At 39.6% G+C, this 20,291-nt stretch overlaps 4 protein-coding genes across 4 annotated transcripts; 1 reads left to right on the top strand and 3 right to left on the bottom strand.

The window, feature by feature from the left end:
• Positions 1 to 2,997: 2,997 nt before the first annotated feature.
• LOC135936083 (major royal jelly protein 4-like) lies at positions 2,998 to 4,752 on the bottom strand. The gene is made up of 3 exons (XM_065478763.1): positions 4,462 to 4,752; positions 3,673 to 4,266; positions 2,998 to 3,036 (listed from the first exon to the last, which is right to left on the bottom strand). Exons 1-3 carry the CDS (start codon positions 4,750 to 4,752, stop codon positions 2,998 to 3,000), a joined length of 924 nt encoding a protein of 307 aa, XP_065334835.1.
• Positions 4,753 to 5,453: 701 nt separating this feature from the next.
• Positions 5,454 to 5,911, top strand: LOC135936080 (elongin-C-like). The gene is made up of 3 exons (XM_065478762.1): positions 5,454 to 5,477; positions 5,531 to 5,703; positions 5,764 to 5,911. Exons 1-3 carry the CDS (start codon positions 5,454 to 5,456, stop codon positions 5,909 to 5,911), a joined length of 345 nt encoding a protein of 114 aa, XP_065334834.1.
• Positions 5,912 to 6,394: 483 nt separating this feature from the next.
• LOC135936077 (uncharacterized) lies at positions 6,395 to 8,469 on the bottom strand. Its single transcript, XM_065478758.1, has 4 exons — positions 8,233 to 8,469; positions 7,560 to 8,168; positions 6,820 to 6,955; positions 6,395 to 6,763 (listed from the first exon to the last, which is right to left on the bottom strand). Exons 1-4 carry the CDS (start codon positions 8,467 to 8,469, stop codon positions 6,516 to 6,518), a joined length of 1,230 nt encoding a protein of 409 aa, XP_065334830.1. The 3' UTR covers positions 6,395 to 6,515.
• Positions 8,470 to 12,667: 4,198 nt separating this feature from the next.
• Positions 12,668 to 14,813, bottom strand: LOC135936075 (major royal jelly protein 3-like). Its single transcript, XM_065478757.1, has 4 exons — positions 14,520 to 14,813; positions 13,571 to 14,167; positions 13,329 to 13,470; positions 12,668 to 13,228 (listed from the first exon to the last, which is right to left on the bottom strand). The coding sequence occupies exons 1-4, from the start codon at positions 14,811 to 14,813 to the stop codon at positions 12,876 to 12,878; spliced, it is 1,386 nt and encodes a 461-aa protein (XP_065334829.1). The 3' UTR covers positions 12,668 to 12,875.
• Positions 14,814 to 20,291: the final 5,478 nt, after the last annotated feature.

Below are 20,291 nucleotides of genomic sequence, written 5' to 3'. Positions count from 1 at the left end.
CCCAACAATAAATTAGGCGCGAAAACAATAAAGCCAATCGATGCTTCTCAATAAGAAATGGAGGGCGAACCAGTCACCATTAAAAATATTAATAATAATAAAAACGAAAGAAAAAAGGTATACTCTTTGCGGTTGCTTTTGGGGAAGCGGGGATGGACGGGGCCAATTTTGAGCCCATTTGACGCAGATTATGGCCTAAAACCAACTTTGGTTTTTGACTCGACGACCAATAAGTGCCGAGTTATTAATATTTAAAGGGGAAAAACGAGGCATGCGTGACATAACAACTTTTTTCAGGGCCCAGCTGAAGCCACTGATCTCGCTCGGAAGTTTGACATGCTTGGAGAGCCAAACCTCATCAAGTTTTTGACTACACCTTAGCCGATCAGGCCGAAACCCGGGTGGTCGACGGAGGGTCGGTCAAAAACACGCGAACAATGGAGAAACCTGAGATTCCGCCCATAGGCGAATTTAAAGAAAAAATAAAACCAAAAAGGGCCTTTTCGACGCTCTCGCGGGGGCAGCGGGGGTGCGTTTGGGATGGGGGGTTGAAACTAGTGCCATCGGCCGCAGAATTTACCGGCGGATTTAACGAACACCAGTTTTGGCCCGCAACTCCCATAGGAGCCGAGATATAAAATTCCAAAGGCCGAAAAACGTGGTTTGGACAAGAATTATTTTTTTTGAGGAGCCCCCGCAAAGGCCCGCGACGTCCGACGGCCCGCCGCGACCACTCATTCGAAAGAGCAAGCAATTAGCTTCATTTTGATGTGCGGGTTTGTCATCCTGCTCGAACCGCGCGCAAGGTGGAAGGGACGAAAGGGTTAAAAACAGGCAAAAGTCGAAATCCCCATAAGATTTACACGGGAGCCCACTTTGTCTGGGATCAAAATTCCAAGATAGCCAATCTTTAAGTTTGCCCAAAAAACTAAGGCACAAAGAGTATGAAATCCGGGTGACCTCCTCAGGGTCAGCGGTGACCCTTCAAAGTTCGAAAACGCGATTTTTCGGCACTCGCGGCCCCCCCGCGGGGTCCCTATGGGCCCCAGGGCCCCCAAACTCGAGATTCTATTAGGCGACGAGTTGAGGAAGCCAACGGTGTGCGGAAAATATTTTTCCGCCCCACAGCAAAAAAGTTATTAAACGGGCAAATTTCGCCCATTTTCCATTCCGTACCTTTCGGCAGGCATAACTTCGGACCTGGGCAAAAATTCAAAAAAGCCCGTAAGAGTCGATGCGAAATTTATCTGTGAGCATTTTAAGACCAAATTCGACCTGATCGGATGAAAAACCTGGGAGGAGTAGTCTTTAGCGCGCGGCGCGGAAGGGTTTTTCGCCTCCCATAAGCTTAACATGGGAATTTAGAATTCGGATTTCGGGCGGAAAAAAAATCTTTTGGGCCGCGGTTGCTGTACCATGCTTTTCCGCCTGGCCAACAGTCCCTGCAAACCCCCGCCCCCAATTTGCCCATACATCGGAGCTCAAGTGCGAAGCGCTTGTAATAACATACATTGTCAAACTTATAAACATTATATTGTTAATTACAATAAAAAAAACCCAAAACATGATATTTGTATTCTTTTTGGTGAACTAATGAGTTACATAAAAGAACTAGACCCTCCCCTAGTCAAAGCCAATCGCTTAAATGAAATTATTTGTAGTGTGCGTCTCGTTTCCTCGGACATGTATCAACCAACTGAAAAGGTAATTTTTATTGAGCTATCGAACCTATTTCAATTAACTCAAATTGTAAATATCCTGAAGGACTGCGTCGGACCGAATGCAAAATACATCAAGCTGATCGCCGCGGACGGGAAGGGGTTCTTTGTCAAAAGAGCGTACGCCGTGTATATGTCACAGGTGATAAAGGAGGTGCTGGCCGGCACATCCCCCTATTCCAAGCATTGCAAGACAGAAGAAATTTGCCAAATCACATTTAAAGACATCCCGTGAGTAGAATTAAAATGATTCGCATTATTATTAAAATAAATTCCATGCAGGTCGCATGTGCTCAAAAAGGAGTGCGACGACATCAATTACAATGGACGCGTGAAAAAATTGAATTAAGGTCGACGAGCAAATTGACGAGGGTCCTTATCTGCCTGAAGATGAAATAGAAAGGATGTTATAATGCCTAATAACCTGCAATGCTTCATTAGGACATCGGTTCGTTGTTCAATAATGAAAATAAAACTTGGAAAGTAATAATAATGCGATTAGTTTCATTAAGTTAATACATTCAGTGTATTAGAAACCGAAATTCACTTTCCTCTTGTTGTGGTTCTTAATAAAAAGGACATGTTTTCGAATATATATTTACAGAAGTTAACAATAGAGCAGGGATATTTCGGAAACAAAAAGGAAAAATATTTATCTATACAGGATATTATCAGAAAAATTAGGACACTGAATGTTAATTAAATTTGGATCAAAAATTGCCTTAAACTGATAAGTCTTCCTAGTTTGATTCTACGTCAGGATGAATAATATTGCTCTTATTTATGAATGCTTTGAAAACGAAGTGTCTTTTTGCCAGGCGGCGGCATCTGGCGCGGCTAATAATATTTTAATCATTGTGAAATTTGATAGTCCTTTACGGTCCGGACGGCCGGAAGACATTTTTTTCTCCTGCACTGTTTAATTTTTTACCCTTTTTACATAAAAGACATAAAACACTGATTTTGTCACATGACTGCAACCTCTGACGTTAATCTCCAATCAACAGGAAAGCACATAAGGAAATAAAAACCACAACAGCTGAGAGAGAAAAATTCATGTTTATTTTCAAAGTTCAATAACATAAATATTTTCTAAATTACAAACAACAAATAATGAAACTCGTTAATTACATCACATTATAATTGCAAGCTAGTGCATTTTGGATTAAATAAGATAAATCGCTATATGGGTTAGTATATTTTAAATAAAGCTGATAATAAGCACATATAATCAATTATACTATATTTTCTATCGCAAGGAAGTATATAAAGAAACAGATTACTCGACTCGGCTCTCCTGCGACGCGTGGAAGTGGACCTGTAAATTTGCAGAATTGGTGGTGCAACATCGTCATAGATAGGAGAGAACCATCAGGTTCATTATTAGTTTCGGCAAGCCTATGCATTTTACGTCCTATTCATCTTTCGGTTCGATAGAATCAAGAAAGGAGTCGAGAAGAAGATGTAAACGACGTTTAAAAGAGACAAACATTGCTTTTAATTTTTCACTGCAAGTCGCATTTCCATTTTTGGTTTCCTTTGGCCCGGCGCCTTCAGTCGAAAGTGAATTAGGGGTGGTATTGTTATTGCTGATAGAATTTCCATGGCGTGGAGATTCATTCTCTGAAAATTCAACAGTCATTAAATGCACCGATTTTTATGGAGGAAATTGATTTTTTAATAATGTACGAATAATTAAATGATGGTGTACCGCATTGTAGGAAAGACTTTCCACTGACTGCCGCTTTATGAATCCTTATCTTCGGCTCATTGATGTAAATTGCCATAAGCCATAAATATCCATTATCGTCCAAAGAAAAAGTTATCGGCTTTTTAATATCAATACTCTCACTCTATAATAGTAAATAAATCATAATTAACCAACAAAAGTCGAATTCTTTATTTCAATAAAGTTAAATCTAATCATTTTGAAGGAAAAACACTATCAATGTACCTGATAAACCTGCTTTTCATGGAATGATTCACTTGAGTTCCAAACGGACACGGAACGGTTGTTCCCCAGGCCAAAGTAAAGAAGTCCCCTATCGTCCATTGTCAATCTGTTTGAATAGAAGGACTTTTGTCCAACTGATATTGGCGTGACATTTTCCTCTCCAGCCCTTAGGTTCGATACTGAAATGGAGAAGAGTTCTCTGGAGAAGTAGTGGCTGACGAAAAGGCGAGTCCTGTTCTTCAGCGGCGAGAGCGCCAAAGCATGAACGTATATGTTCTTGGTTTGCACGCGCCATGAGCGATTCCTTGTTAAGTCGAAAACAAGGAAGTGTTGAGTTTCTCTAACTGATATATAGGCAAATGAGCCATTTTTTGTTTCGTCCAGAACAAGATCATGCAGGGACCTAGCGCCATAGTTATGGGATACGACGTCGTGAGGAAACTCGTGGATGAACTCCACGGAATCGTTCTTTAAATTGAAGATCAAGAGTTTTGCTGGACATTTTATGTTGCCGTTGTCAAGAACCCAGAGTCTATCAACGCTGTCGACCGTCAAACCTCTGGCACTTTGGATTATTCGGCAATTGGCTCTTTCCTTAATGAAACAACAACCAAAATCAGAAAATTTCATGCATAAAAAGGAATGCATTCTTGTTATTTATTAGTATGAAGATTGAAAGGTCACGATATTTTTTGATTAGAGATACGAAAGTTTTGAAACAAAATTAATGCATGAAATAATATCCAAAATAGTTGATATTTAGTTGTTAAACTAATCAAAAGTCTATACCTGGACCTCCCACGAAGGGTAAGGATAAAGTTGAGGAGTCGTTGATGTCGCATTGGTTGGAAGCCAGGCCAAAGTGTAATTAATTGTCTTGCTCCCATGGTGGATTCCGAGGAAAACCTTTTTGCAACTCACTGCAAGATACCAAGCTTCAACTTGTCTGGGTTCCAAGCTTTTTACGGAGTTATCAGGCAAAGTGAACTTGAACTCATTCCACTCGTAGACGGAAGTAAATTCCAGGGCGTTGGCTGAGGCCGCGAAGGGGCACACCAACAAAAACACCAGTGAATACATTATTTGAAATATTCTAATTAATAAAAATGCACTGCCCAGCACGAATGAAAACATGACCTTTCTTCCAAGAAAGAACTGAACCGAATTGACTCTTCAACACGCTTTGTTTCGCTTTTCTACTAGACTTACACGGAACTATTTCCTTTTGGTGATAATGTCTGCACGTCACAATCGCTGCTCTGACGCAAATCGAACAAAAATAGAATTTGTTGCTTTTGCTTCAAGGAAAAGTGGCGTTTTTATTTCTCCCGTCTGAAAATTCCAAGAACGGTGATAAAATGCCAACTATGAAATAGCTGGAAAGGCTGTTTGTTGCAACTTAAATTAACCCTTCTGATTGGTATATAGCGTTCTCATCCTGGCAATTTTTGCTCGGTTCAAACCAAAAACCTACACCAAAAGTTTCACCTTGATCTACTTTATCCTCTAACATTTCTTGAAGCAGGGAGACCGTTTGAAGAATTTTTGCGGAAAACGTTTGATAACAAATCAAAGAGTTTCCAGGAATAACAATTAATTTAATAAACACATTGTCAAACTAATAAACATTTTATTGTTAAGAAAATAAATCCAAAACATGTTATTTGTTTTTGTTTTGGTGAAGCTCGTGTGATAATATAAAAGAACTAGTACTTCCCCGCAGTCAAAGCCAGTCGCTTGTAGGAGCTTGTAGTGTGCGTCTCGTCGTTTCAACATCAAACATGTCTCAACCAATAACCGAACAGGTAATTTAGTGAAAGTTCTATCAAACTCCATTCAATTAACTCTTATCCTGAAGGACTGCATCGGACCGGATGCAGAATACATCAAGCTGATCGCCGCGGACGGGAAGGGGTTCTTTGTCAAAAGAGCGGACGCCGTGGAAGTGTCTAAAACGATCAGGCGGATTCTGGATGGCCCATCCCAGTGCAAGGAAGGAGATATTAATCAAATCGAGCTTAGCAACATAGCGTGAGTAGAATTAAACTCGCAAAATACAAATTTTTATTAAAGTTAATAAATTTTGTCCAGGTCGCAAACGCTCAAAATTGTTTGCGACTTCCTCGGGTACAGGGCGCGAGTAAATAAATTGAAGGAGGGCGAGGATGCTGACGATTTTCCTATTCGGCCTGAAGATGCTGTTGATGTGCTGAAGGCGGCTAATTTCCTAGAATGCTGAATGATGGTTGTCCAAAATTGCAAATTAAAATTGGAGAGTAAATGGTAATGCTGTATAGTTTCATTTCTGTTATTACGACAAGTTGTTATTTTCACCTGGCACTCGTTTCCTCTTGTTGTTGTTTTCCTTATTAAAAATAACATGTTTTCGAATGGAATTAATCTAGAAGCTCAAAATGAAAACAAAATCTATAAAAACACCCAAATATTTTTAACTTCATGCAAACAAATAATATTATCAAAAAAATTAGGAAACTTAAGGCTCAATTGAAAGCGGATTGAAAATTATTTGATACTATTTGTAAGTCGGAATGATTAATAATCCGTGCCTTTATGATGCTCTAAATTCAAACATCTGAGCTTTGAATGCGGAAGTCAACTGCCCGCGTTGCACTGATGTCTTACAGGTTGCATAAATTAATCATGTTTTATATGAAATAAAATAAGGATGCAAAACGATTTGTTTTTAAATTGCTGATATTTATTATTTAGTTTTTAACAGCTAATACTTGTGATATTATATGTAGGCCATGATGCCATGATTAATTTATAATAAAATGCATTTTTTCGTTGTCCTGTTGGGATTCACGATTTCTCTCCTCTCCTCATCGTGGAATGGTGAATTGCCTCTTTTTCTTAACGATTCTTGACCACGCCAGGTAACCTCCAACCGATATAATGGAGACAATGATCAAGCAGGTAATCGTAACAATTAGAGTTCCGCCGTTTCCTCCTTTTTCGATATTCTCAGAATTTTTCGTGCTGGTATTTACGCTGATTATTTCAGTCCCCTTAGTCGCAGGGATAACTTCGTCTCTTGTTTTGGTATCAACCGCTTTTTTTGCACCGCTAACTGAAATTAAATAAATAATAAGGAACAGTGGTTTATTTTTAGACCGGAAAAATTACCTGTAGTAGTGAAACGGTTATTCGATTCTGCCTCGACTTCAATCCTGTATAGCATCGTTATTTCCTTTGAACTTTTATATTGCATGATCCAGATGTTCCCGGAACTTTCCTTAGCAAAGCTGAATTTCAAACGACCCTGCGCAAAGTTTCAAAATAATAAAAATGGATCTATTTTCGCTAAAATAAGGAGAGGACTACGGACGTTCTGATTCGCCCGGCGGCGATATACGCAATTGTTAGCCAATCAGGACATCCTTGGTCCTCCGCCGTGAGAAAATAGATCTCTTTTCGACTGCGCATATTAAAGACAACGAGGTTTCTGAGCCCACCAATCGATTCCTGAGGGTCGAATTAGGTAAAATGGATATTTTTTCCGGCTAAAATGTCCAGCGCGACGAAGAACTTTTTTTCCCGCCAAAACAATATGAATGTGAAAAGTGCGCATGCGTCAGAGCTGGCTACATCTGAAAAAAGTCATTCGTCTCACTGCAAGTGCTCAAACCGCATGCGCATTTCTCGCATTCATATTTTTTGGCGGGAAAAAAAGTTCGCACGTCCCGTTCGACATTTTGGCCGGAAAAACATCTTTTTTGCCTAATTCGATCCTCAGGAATCATTTGGTGTGCTCAGAAAGCTCGTCAATGACGGTTTTTAATTCGAATATTTAATATTATTGGATTTTTGGAGGAAGTGGCGGGTGATAAGTGATAAGCTATTTCCTATAGTTGAAAGTTACTTACATTTTTTTCCTGAAAATCCACTTTCACCAATTGGAAAGGAGTGTTCGTGTTCCAGTAGGTCACAAGCGAATTTGTGAGGCTCAGGTACAGGATTCCCGTGACATCATCGACGACCATCTCCGAGCACCAATCATCCATGTTTCCCTCAAACGTGGGCACCACCCTCTTCTCTCGAGCCCTGATCTCGGCCACTGACACGGAATAGAGTTCACTGGATTCGAACCCGCTGATGTACAACTTCTTCTTCAATGGCGAGAGAGCAATGGCGAAGATTTCAGTCCCTTGGATTTCGACGGGCCAGAAGTATCCGCTGCTGGGATCAAAAACCACGATGTGGTTCGAGCCAGAGTATGCAATGTACACAAAACACTTGTTTGCTTGAAAGCAATCAAGGAAAAGGCCACGCAGCTTCCTGTTGTTACTTGAGGGCCAGGAAAAAATTGAAAAAGCAGGAAACTGGTACCGAATAATTTCATTAAAGTGGTCATCCGGGTTCAAAATGACGAGTTTTGGGCAACTTAAGGGGCCGCCATTATCTAGCACCCAAAGGTAACCGTTGCGGTCTGTTTCCAATCCTTTGACGTCATATATGGTGCATTGGCCAATTTTCTAATAAAGATAGAGTTCGTCAAATAAATATCAAGGTTGGAATAATAAAGTTTTGGTAGCTCACCGACACGATGGATGGCCAGAAAATCGATGCTGAAGTAGGAATCAATGGTGAATAAGTTGGCAGCCAACCAAGGGCTCTATCAAAGAATTTTTCCTCTGCTTTATAGCCGAGAAAAATCTTCTCCTTTGACGCAGCAATGCACTGAGGTTGCATTCCATTGTCGATAGTGTGAACGAGATTGATTTTGACGGCGAAGCAGGTCGCGGTCAGGCCGAGCATCACGCAGATCCGAATCATATTGCGGTAGACGCAGTTTGTTCAGCAGACCAGGCTTAAGTGTGTCCTATACGAATTCGGGTTCGCCTTTTAAATCAGTGAAAGCGGAAATTTTTATCGATTTTGATAAAAGTACGTGCGCATATTGTGATGTAAATAGCATTTTGCACGTCAGAGATTACGTTATTTGCACCGGAAGGGAAATTTTGACGTGAAATTAATAAATCACTGAAAAATCACTCGGGTGTCACAACTTCCATTAATTGATTTGGCAGCAATAAAAAACTACACTCTTCCTGGGCCAAATAACGCGATAAATACGAAATCTGTACGACATTCCGCTCTCGTCAATAAGGAACAAAATAAATAAACCACGTGTCGTGCGCTCTTGTTTTTTAATTTCGGGATTTACACCGGAATTTTATCTTTAACTCCACATGTCATGCATATGAATTTCTTGCAGGATAAAGAAAACTTTCCAATGGTGTGCTTAAACTAAATTTTAGCCTCAAAAATTTTTAATAATAGCAGCCGCGCGCAGAGAAAATTAGAATTTTGGGAATTTTGTAAATTTTGTCACTTTTGCAACCCCAAATCTCGGGTTCTAATTATCAGAATTGCAAAAACTACCCACCGTTGGAATCGTATTAACCTGCCCTGATGAGCTGAAGGTGTGCTTACCCTCCATCCCTAAGTTGCTATACTTCAACCCCCTCGAAAAAAGTATAAAAAAGGGTAACAACTTAGGGATGGAGGTTAAGCACCCCTAAACCTTTTGGCTGGTCAGGGCAGGTTGAGACGAGTCCAACGGTGGTTAATTTTTGCATTTCTGATAATTAGAATCAAAGATTTGGCAGTGACAATATTAGCACAAAATAAATCTTTCGAATTTTTGCCGACATTTCAATCGCTAAATCTCGGATTCTAATTATCAGAATTGCAAAAACTGCACACCGTTCGACTTGGCTTAACCCCCTCTAGATAGCCAGTGGAATTCGGGGTAGATTTTTCCAATTTAAGAGCGTTTTGAACAGTGAAAAAGTTGCAGAAAGTTCAAATCGATGCGATTTTTCTGGTTACTTTAATACACGGGGTGGAAGGGGGATGAGGGCTGATCACCCTCAAAGCATTCCGGCTATCTAGGGAAGGTCAAGACGAGTTGAACGGTATGCTGGATTTACAGTTCTGATTATTAGAACCCAAGATTTGGAGTTGCAAAAATTTGAAAATTTAAAAAAAAATTTCTGCGTGCGGCGCTATGATTTTGAAAGTTTGAGGTAACAAATTGTAACACACCAGTGGAAAGCTCGTTTATTTTGATAGAAATGTGGGGTTACAGATCAAACTCCGCCGTAAATCACGTAAAAAAACAAGAGCGCGCGCGACACGTCGTTTTACTCTCTGTGTGCGTCGTGTGCGGCTCCCAAACGAGAACGGAGAGTCGCACAGATTTCGTTGATGTTTCATTTGGTTCAGGAGAAGTGTAGCTTTTGATTGCTGCCAAATTCAGCGAACGTGTGATGCAAGTCTGAATAAGAATGGATTTGCCTCGGATCTTCCTGAATCATATCTTGCCGTTTTTATCAGCTCAGACGGAACTATTTCCTTTCGTTTTGATAAAGCACGTCCGGTTTCAGTCTTGCACACCCAAAATGATGCAGAGAACAATTAAAAATGATCATCAACAGGCTCCTTCTCAAATTAACTAGATTTTAGATGAGTTTGAAGTAGTCATGTTTTATAAGAGGTAATTACTGTTTTTGCAATGAAAGTTTTTACTTTATTGAATCTGTGTTCGTTTTTGATAGACTGCGGTTTCACTTGAATTGCGTATTGGGCGCGAGAAATCAACTTGCTGACCGCACGACCGACGTAAAGAAATCCACTTTATCGATCAGTGGAGACCACAAAATAAATCACAATTCCCAAAATAGCACCGTGCGGTTTCCGACAAAAAGCAGTCCAATTACGCTGCTTCAAGTTGAAAATGTTATCTTTATGAATATTTCAACAAAAAACTCGAGCTGAATGTATTTTTCAGTTTTGTCAGATGGTCTCAAGACCGTCTTGTAATCTGCTCGTTTTTAATTAAATTTCCTTTCCTTATTAAAAATCAGAGAGGTTGTTTAATGGTTTTCCGCAGCTGATCCTTCACTGTTGTCATCCAAATATCAGATTTCCGGGGTCACCATGTTAAATACTTGCATAAAGGTCGATTCGAGACTAGAAACCCGATAATAATTCGTAAATTAATCAAAATCACCCTCAGGCCCATAAGGTGAATAAAATAATGACTATTCGCGCAGGTATTGGGGTTACGGGGGCAGACAGGGGTTGTTTTTGAGTCTGTCCGACGCAGAATTTTATTGCAAGTCTAACGAACATTAGTTTTAGCCTCTACAACGAATAGGAGCCGAGTTATGAATTTTTAAAGGTGAAAAAAACGTGCTATCTGACATTACAAAGTTTTGGTTTTTGGGGTCTTGCCGGGGCCCTGTGGGCCGCAGAGCAATGATTGTGGCACCTGTCGATGCCCCTTAATGATACACATCCGTCCATGTGCGTTTTTTTATAAAATTGGACCATTTTTGGAATTATTACGATTTTTTAGAGTGTCGATTTTTGGACAGAGTCGAAGCCCTGAATAACTTCCGAGGGGAATGAGAAAATTTAAGGGTTAAAATAATAAATTTGACAGTACGAGACCTTTGAGAAATGTAACTACGCGTCATTTGACACCAAAATTTCCGAAAACAGCTGAGATTTAAGGGTTTCAAGTCTGAAAAATTGCCTTTTACCAACCTCCCATTTAATTAACATGGAAATTAAGAATTTTTCAACATTTTCCACTTCCGCTTAGAATTTTCTAGTTTTTACGCCCTGCATTGACTAAAAATGATTCCAAATGAGAATAAACCCAGTTTCAAGTCCATCCGTGCCAAAGAAAAATTAAAAGATTTTTTAAATTTTGAACGATTTACGTCTCGACACGAACGCGGGGGGTAAAATCAAGGGGTGCGCGTTGCTTTTTGGGGCTTTTGGTGTTGGCGCTTTTTATTCTACCACTTGATAGCCCTTTTCCGAAAGTTTTACCCTCGTGCCACCGCTAACGGCCGAGATTTAAGGGTCTGAACTTTACAAAAAAACAGTTTTAGCGACGCGTAACGTGCAAAGGCGGGAATGGTTTTTCTTTTCTTAAAAATCGGCCGCTCATCGAGTCGTCAAACACGACCCCTCATCAGATAGCTCTTTTGTTCAACCTTTATTTGATATACCCAAATTACCTTTTTCAGGGTAGCCCGACCTGAGATCCTTTCCACGGATGGTTTTTAAGGCTTTTTCATTGATTTTGATCATTCTTTGCCGATTTTCACCCTGCTTCCTCGGTTCGCCCGACCTGAAACCGGTTTTTTTGTGGTTTTGACGCCACCTGTTGACAACTTTTCGATATTTTGCTAACGCCACCGAATATTTTTACAATTCTTTTGAGCGGCCAAAACGCTGAGGGTTGGTTTTAATTTTGTAATAATTCAACGGGTAGATGGATTTCAAGTTACGAGGTCTCAAACGAATAACCTCAATGAGCCCTAACCTGCTGACCAATCTTGACGACCTTTTTCAGGTTACCCCACCCTGAGAGCCACTTTTCACTATTTTTTTCGACGCTGCGCCGCCCCCTTTTCACATTCGCTGACTGTTTTTTCGTTCCAAACGTCAAAAGCGCTTGAAAAAAATCCAGAATCCAATAATTAAAACGTAAATCTGTGGGAAATTGTAAAGCAGTTATTTTTAATTTTTTTTATTTGTGGCTCGAGATCATGAAAAGGAAGCCGTTCTCGCTCTCTATATCTCTTGTTCATGAAATGATTAACACACATGACACACAATAATTATCTCACGCTAATGCTATTTTTTTATACTTTTTATGATATTTTCAAGTGCGCCGGAAGCAATTTATCGACTTCTTGCTGGCGGCCAACGCTGCTGGCATATTTTAATTAATATCAGTTGCATTATAAACGCAAAAGTCTGGAATCTTTTACATGTTTCAGCAAAATTAATAAAATTGAACTCCGCGTATGTGTTATAAAAAGTTATTTTAAATCAACTTTTGTGTGCCATTAGTCACGTGATCGCAGCCGCGGTACTCTGACGTAAATCTCCAATCAACAGGAAAGCAGATAAGGAAACAAAAACCACAGCAGCTGAGGGTCAAAAATTCAAATTTATTTTTAAGTCCGACAAACAGCCAGAAGAGAAACTCGTCGATACATCACACTAATTGCAAGCTATGTAATTATAATTAAATGAGATATGAGATACATCGCTCTACATACATAATACGTTAGTTTATTTTAACTAAAGCTGATAAGCATTAAATCGATTACTTATATTTTATATCACAAGGAAGTATAAAGAAACACAGATTACACGCGCGACTCGGCTCTCCTGCGGCGCGTGGAAGTGGACCTCGGACCGATTTCTTCGTAAATATGTTCACCTTCGTCGTCATCGATAGAAGTTTCAGCAGGTTCCTGATTAGTTTTGGCAAGCCTATCTTGCGTCTTTTTCATCTTTTGGAACCAAACGATCTGGGATGCAATCGAGGAGAGGCAGAAAACGTTCCAGCACGACAAAATTATGTTTAGGATGTTTAAACCAAGTTTGTCACTGCAAGTATTTTCCTTTGGCTCGGCAACTGAGGTCGGAAGTGGATAATAAGGGGTGGTGGTATTGTCATAGAAGATAGAATAGCCAGAATGGCCAGGAGACTCTTTCTCTGAAAATTCAACAGTCATTAAAAGTGCACCAATTTTTAAGGAGGAAGTAGATTTTTTAATAATGAGTAGGAATTATAGAGACAAATTAAATGTTGGTACCGCATTGTAGGGAAGACTTCCCACTGACTTCTGCTTTATGAATCCTTATCTTCGGCTCATTGGTGTAAATTGCCATAACCCATAAATATCCATTATTGTCCAACGAAAATGTTATAGGCTCCGTTTTTTCAATACTTTCATTCTGTAACAGTTAATACATCAGAATTGACCAACAAATTATGAAAAATATATTTAAATGAATAATAAATTTTAATATTTATAGAAAAACACTGTCAATTTACCTGATAAACCTGCTTTTCAAAGAATGAGTCACTTGAGTTCCAAACGGACACGGAAAGGTTTAGCCCCAGGTCAAAGTAAAGAAGTCCCCTATCGTCCATTGTCATCCTGTTTGAAAAGGTGGTCTTATTTCCTACTGGTGTTAGCGTCACATTTTTCTCTTCAGCCCTGAGGTTCGATACTGAAATGTAGAAGAGTTCTTTGGAGATGTATTGGCTGACGAAAAGGTGAGTCCTGTTCTTCAGCGGCGAGAGCGCCAAAGCTTGAATGATTATGTTATTGTTGATTTGTACGCGCCATGAGCGATTCCTTTTTAAGTCGAAAACAAGGAAGTGAGTATCTTTAACTGATATATACGCAAGAGAGCCGGCATTCTCTGTTTCGTCCAGAACAAGGTCATGCAGTTGCAGGGACCTCGAGCCATTGTTAACGACGTCGTGAGGAAACTCGTGGATGAACTCCACGGAATCGTTCTTCAAATTGAAGATCAAGAGTTTTGGTGGACACTTTGCGTTGCCGTTGTCAAGAACCCAAAGTCTACCAACTCTGTCCACCGTCAAACCTCTTGCACTTTGGATCGTTTGGCAGTTATCTCTTCCCTTAATTAAAAAATGAAATTGATACTTTATATGTGTATCTGTGGAAATTTGCAGATTATTAAAATAGATTTTGCGTCAAATCTGAAAGATTAACTATCAAAATAAGGAAATTTCATTAAAAAGGATAGAATAATCACCTTGTGAAAAATTAAATGTAAAATTCGTGTCGGAAATTAACACTTTTACTCTACAAATATGTGTACATATGAAAACTATATACTTGATAGTATACAGTATAGTTAAATTATGATTATAGACCACGAAGTTTAAATCAAAATTATGGTATGGAATAATATGAACAAAAAAATATTATGAATTAACCAATGGAAGGATGTAAGATATAAGTCGATACCTTCAAATCACACGAAGGGTAAGGATAAAGCTGAGGAGACGTCGATGTCGCGTCGGTTGGAAGCCAGGCCAAAGAGCAATGAATTTCCTTGTTCTCATAGTGGAGTGCAATAAACACCTTTTCGCAAGTCACTGCAAGATACGAATCTTCAAATTTCGTTGGATTCAAGCTTTTGCTGGAGTTATCAGGCAAGGTGAACTTGAACTCATTCCACTCGTAGACGGAAGTAAATTCCAGGGCGTTGGCTACTGAGGCCGCGAAGGGGCACACCAACAAAAACACCAGTGAATACATTATTTGAAATATTCTAATTAAAAAATGCACTGCGCGTAGCACGAAAACATGGCCTTTCCTCCACCAAAGCACTGAACCGAGTGTCGATTCGACTCTTCAAGGCGTTTCGTTTCGCTCCCCAACTCGAGCTACACGGAACTGTTTCCCTTCGAAATGCGCGTTGTCGATAATGGATTCACGTCACAATCGCTGCTCTGACGCGCAAGAGGAAAAAAAATTTACTGCTGCTTTACTTCAAGGAAAAAAATCGCTGTAAATTAAATGCTCTTTCGCAACTGATGGGGGTGATGTGCATGTCGAATCAACAGGAAAAGGATGCGCAGAGAGGTAAAAGAGAGGAATGAAAGGCTGCTTTTAATTCGAGGATAAAAATTTTAATAAATTTACCTAACACAAACCATAAAATAAATGTGATAATATTTTACAGGCAGAGTTAACAAATTAAAAATCTAAACCTGGTGTTCTGTGATGTTTGGCAGAATGCGGAGATAAGGCTCGGTGTCGGAAGCGCGCGCTCGAAAATATACTGGCGCGGGTGCAGTGACGTAATCGTAACAATTTTCCTGCTCTTCATCCACAAGGCCGACTTCGTCGTACTCGTCCACTAGAACGGGCGGCGGCGTTCCCAATCTGTCCAGCACTTCAGATGTCGAAGGTGCGGCGCAAGTGATTACTCTCGTTCCTCGCGAAGAATGTATTGGGATTTCGTAAGCATCGTCTAGCTCACAATCAGATGGTCCGGTCGTTCCCTGCTCGGTCTCAATCAAGCTTTGAGCCTTTTTTCTAAGCCTCAGAATTGCCCAAAAGGTGACAATGCCCAACAGAGTGAAGGTGGCAACGTTTGAGCAGATCAACAGAATAATCACATCTTGATAATCAAGAGCAGCGTTATCAGAGCTTTCTTGAGGCTCAGAATCGCCTACTTCCTTACTCGAGAGCCTGGTTGTTTCTATTGCGTTACGACGATCTGAAAATAAATAAATTTCCTTTGACAAATTATAAATTAAATCACAGCAAAGATTACGATAAAATTGGCAAATTAGTCACCTTTTGTTACGGTGGCAGACTTGAGAATCCTTATCCGATGTTCCGTTCTGTAAATGGCCATCAGCCAGAAATATCCCCTCGTGTCCAATGTAAAAGTGAAGGGCATGTCGTGCTTATACGCGTAGATATTTTTATCCTACAACAAAATTAAATTTAAATCTCTTAATTGCACATTATTTTTTCCGATCTCACCTCATAAAAAACCGTTTCTTGGAATGGGGCATTAGAGTTCCAAACGGAAACAGATTTCTTGGTCCACAGGTCGAAGTAAAGAACCCCCATGGCGTCCATTATCATCCTGTTGGAGAATGCGGACTTATTTCCTACTGCTGTTAGCATCACATTTTTCTCTTCAGCCCGAAGGTCAGTCACTGAAATAGTTTGTAGTTCGTTGGAGGGGTATTGGCTGACGTAAAGGTGCGTCCTGTTCTTCAGCGGAGAGAGAGCCAAGGCTTGAATGGTTTTACCTCCGGTTCGCACGATCCATGACTCTCTTATGTTCAGGTCGAAAACCACTAGGTGTTCTTCATAATCCGAAATATACGCGAGAAAACGGTCATCCTCTGTTTCGTCCAGAACAAGGTCGTTTAGCCACCTTAGCTCATAGCCATGGTTCACAACGTCTGTAGAAAACTCGTGGGATATATAGACGGTATCGCTAATTAATCTAAAGATCCAGAGTTTTGGTGGACACTTTACGTTGCCGTTGTCAAGCACCCAAAGTCTATTAACGCTGTCCACCGTCAAACCTCTGGCACTTTGGATCATTTTGCAGTTATCTCTTTCCTAGAAAAATATTGTCTAATTTTTCATGCGTGTCTTAACAAAATTAAATTATACACCTTTAATTCCCACGATGGGTAAGGATTAAGCTGAGGAGGGGTTGTTGACGTGCTGGTTGGAATGGGCAGCCAGGCCAAAGAGCAAGGAATTTCTTTGCTATCGTGATGAATTCCTAGAAGAATCCTTTTTCTGTCCAAAGAGAAATACCAACCCATAATTTGGCTGATATCCAAGAATACGCTGCTCTGATTCGGTAATATGAAGTGAAAATCGTCCATTTCATAGACTGTTGTAAGGTTTTAAGGCCGCGGAAATTTTGAACAGCAGAAACACCAGGCAGAATGGAACCATCATGATCTTAAGAAAGACAATCGAAGAGGAGGAGCAGTCAGAACCAATCAGAGGTTTTCTTTCCACTCAACTCTTGGCCTCCCAAACTTGATTTGGACTGGAAGTTTTAATCTTTAAAACTCACGTACGTGTGATAAAATAAGTATTATCGGTACTCTGTCGCAAACCCGATTAACGGTTTTATTTTAAGAATAAATGCGCAGTAGTGTTGATTGCACAGTGACGCAGTGCGTCGATAGAGAAAATTAAACATATAGTTCAAAAAACGACCGCAGGGCACCGAAGGCCGTTGAAATTCCTTTCTTGATGGAAAAGTTCCCTCGTAAAACCCTGAAAATGGTGGATCTGGCAGGAACATAGTCGTAAAATGCAGATTAGGCACACCAGCAAAAATGAACGGGCTACGATAAATTTTTGACTAATTTCAGACTCTGTACAGGAAACTTAAATTAATTGACAGCGCATAATTATACAAAGCAATTTAGAACGGACAGTATACCGCAGTCACATCCGCGAGAAGGATAGGCACTCGCGAAACGACAATTTAATTATGAATCACGTTAATGAATCGGTTTTTCTTACTGCACGTACGCACGTTTTTTATTGCCCATCCTTTTTCCTCAAATCATGAAAAATTATGATTGGAGAAATTTTTATCTAGAATGACGCAAAATTATTTGGTTTTTCTTCTGCGTGAAACATCCTGGAGTGTGTGATTCACTGTTTGTAATTTAAAATATATCCCCAGCGAAAATGAAAAGCGTTCTTCTTGCATCATATAAGATTAATTAAAATTTAACACACTCTCCACTATTTTGGCAGGGCTTCTAGACATAATTTAACCACAGCCCAATTTACTTTGACCTTGAACGTGGACAGTGAAATCTATAATATACAGTTGAGCAGTTATCAGCGTATATATATAATATGTATTTGAAAATTTATTTTTCGACTCCAGAGAATGCTCTTCATCACAAAAGGAGTCATGCAGAGGAAGCCCTCATGTGCTTGGCTATTATTAGTAATGAAATGGTAACAAATATTCATGATTCAACCAACACTGCCACAAAGGAGGAAAAAACGCGATGACTTGTTATCAAATGCTCTCTATCGCACTCGGCTTTCACATCGCCATGCCTCCAGTTCGTCGTTAAAGGTTGCCCCTTCAAAACACACTGCACCAAAGAGGTAAGAAAAATCATTCATCTGATTTTAATTAAATTATAATTAATAATTAAATAACTTTAATTATATCAAATGGAGGTAAATTCATGATTTTATTTAAAAAAATTTAACTATTCCCAATTGTTCTGTCCCTATTTCTAGGACGTAATTATTCATGCGACATGTACTCATTTACTTTGGCCTTGAACGCGAAAATGCAATCTGGTTGACAGTTATCACCGATCCGTATTAAATTAGCCACTACAATTTTTTCAATACTATCGAAATTTTGCAGCTGATGGTTTTCAATGTCAGCTCGCTTGAGCTTCGATTGTGGTCGAGTTAGTTTTCCTTTTACGTGCTCATTTTGAACAGAGGCTGTGTGTGTCACACTGCGGTTTAAGTTTCTACGGTCGGTGACGTCAATGTATTGATAAAAAGCGCCTTCCTCATTACAAAAATTAATTTAGAGTAAATAATATAATTTGCTATTTTTACTCCCGCTCAGTATTTTAATTATTTGATATTTCATTCGCTAAGACTCTGCTAGAGTCAAATATTTTTGACGGAAAACATTGTACTCTTGATCATCACGCATAAATATTGGTAATAAAATACACGGTTTTCAATTTGAGTATTTCATGCTTTCAGCTCGAGCCCAAAATGTCTCCGTTCTTTGCTGCCATCTTTTTGCTTATCCTGTGCCTGGCCAACGCCATCAACTTCACAAGCGTCTACGAGTGGGACAGATTCGATTTCATCTGGCCGTCAGGACCGGAAAGTTCGATCGGACAGATGAAACGAAATTTTAATCCGCATCATGTTTATCTTCGATACATGGCTGTTTTTGGAGAAAGGCTGTTTCTAAGCCTTGATTTGGAAGACGGAATTCCCGCCACTTTGGCGTGGCTGCCAACGAGCGACACGTCGACTGCACATCCGAAGCTTGCTCCTTTTCCATCCTGGCATTTACACGTAAGTATCTGAAATGAAAAATGATTTAATAAGCATCTATCAGAATAGTCTGGGACAAATTGACGGGAAAATCCACTAATTTATTATTCATAACAATGAAATGATAAATACAACTTTAATATTCCTTGAAATCCTGTCTTCCTCTTATGATGTCCATTATATTATGTTCTAAAAAATCTTCTATACCATTTTTAAATTTTATTTTCTTTGCCACGAGAAAACTAACATAGAAACTCATATAAATATCAGTTAGGTCAAGCAGGAGCAAATTAAATATTAGAAACCAATGACAATGATGCTGTTTTTATATTTTTGCTTTGGTACACAAAGTAATAAAAATTTGAATTTTAGTCAACACATCTATCACCATATAACTGACACACAAATGTTCCTCTGCTTCTGCTTCATTACAGTGATGTTCTATGAAAAATAACTGTTGGGAAATTACTGAAGAAAATTGGCTTTTTTTCGCTTATTAAAAGATGATTTGGATAATGTGTTTAAGTAAGTTAATAGCAGTTTCTTTTTCTCCGTTCCAGAAAAAGGACAACTGCAATTCTATTCAGAAGGCCAGAGGAATGGAAACTGACACTGATGGTCGGTTGTGGGTGGTTGATCAAGGTAGCAGCAAATGTCCGAGCAAAATTTGGATATTTGACCTGCTCAACAACGACACAACCGAGCACGTTCACCACTTCCCAGACACAGTTGTCTCTCATTCGTATTATGGAAGGGAGCTGCGTGATATCGTGCTGGACAAAACGCATGACGATTACCTTGCGTACATCACGGATGCTAAATCTGAACATATCATAGTTTATAGTCGGAAAAAAGACAAATCTTGGTCAGTTAAAACACCAGGGAGAAAATGGGTTTCCTTGGCCCTCTCTCCTAACAAGGGACAGTTGTACCTTGGAAGATATGATTTCAATGAACTCTATTCAGTGTCTGCTTCTGAGCTGAGGACAGAAGGCGGAAGCGCTGCTGTGAAATTAATCGGCACATGGACTGGAAACCCATACAGAATGTTAATCGACAGTGCCAATGTCTTGTATGCCGCCTTTTTCAACCAGACTTACCTCTCTAAATGGAATATTTTGGAGCCCTTTCATGAGCAGCGATTTCATGAGGTAATAAATATCGATTATGTGGAAAACA

Source organism: Cloeon dipterum, chromosome 2 (assembly GCF_949628265.1).
Source record: "Cloeon dipterum chromosome 2, ieCloDipt1.1, whole genome shotgun sequence".
Lineage (NCBI taxonomy): Eukaryota > Metazoa > Arthropoda > Insecta > Ephemeroptera > Baetidae > Cloeon > Cloeon dipterum.
Note: the sequence above shows the minus strand (reverse complement) of the source record. Positions and strands in the feature narration are given on the sequence as shown.

Bases quoted from the DNA above. Each gene is read 5' to 3' on its own strand.
- LOC135936083 (XM_065478763.1), bottom strand. From the start codon at position 4,752: ATGTATTCACTGGTGTTTTTGTTGGTGTGCCCCTTCGCGGCCTCAGCC. The intron at 4,267-4,461 runs GTATAGACTTTT...TGTTTCATTAAG, and splicing joins ACCCTTCGTGGGAGGTCCAG to GAAAGAGCCAATTGCCGAAT. The intron at 3,037-3,672 runs GTACATTGATAG...GCAAATTTACAG, and splicing joins ATGAAAAGCAGGTTTATCAG to GTCCACTTCCACGCGTCGCA.
- LOC135936080 (XM_065478762.1), top strand. From the start codon at position 5,454: ATGTCTCAACCAATAACCGAACAG. The intron at 5,478-5,530 runs GTAATTTAGTGA...CTTATCCTGAAG, and splicing joins CTCAACCAATAACCGAACAG to GACTGCATCGGACCGGATGC. The intron at 5,704-5,763 runs GTGAGTAGAATT...AATTTTGTCCAG, and splicing joins ATCGAGCTTAGCAACATAGC to GTCGCAAACGCTCAAAATTG.
- LOC135936077 (XM_065478758.1), bottom strand. From the start codon at position 8,469: ATGATTCGGATCTGCGTGATGCTCGGCCTGACCGCGACCTGCTTCGCC. The intron at 8,169-8,232 runs GTGAGCTACCAA...TATCTTTATTAG, and splicing joins TCTGGCCATCCATCGTGTCG to AAAATTGGCCAATGCACCAT. The intron at 6,764-6,819 runs GTAATTTTTCCG...ATTTAATTTCAG, and splicing joins TAACCGTTTCACTACTACAG to TTAGCGGTGCAAAAAAAGCG.
- LOC135936075 (XM_065478757.1), bottom strand. From the start codon at position 14,813: ATGTATTCACTGGTGTTTTTGTTGGTGTGCCCCTTCGCGGCCTCAGTA. The intron at 14,168-14,519 runs GTATCGACTTAT...TTTTTAATTAAG, and splicing joins ACCCTTCGTGTGATTTGAAG to GGAAGAGATAACTGCCAAAC. The intron at 13,471-13,570 runs GTAAATTGACAG...TAACTGTTACAG, and splicing joins TTGAAAAGCAGGTTTATCAG to AATGAAAGTATTGAAAAAAC.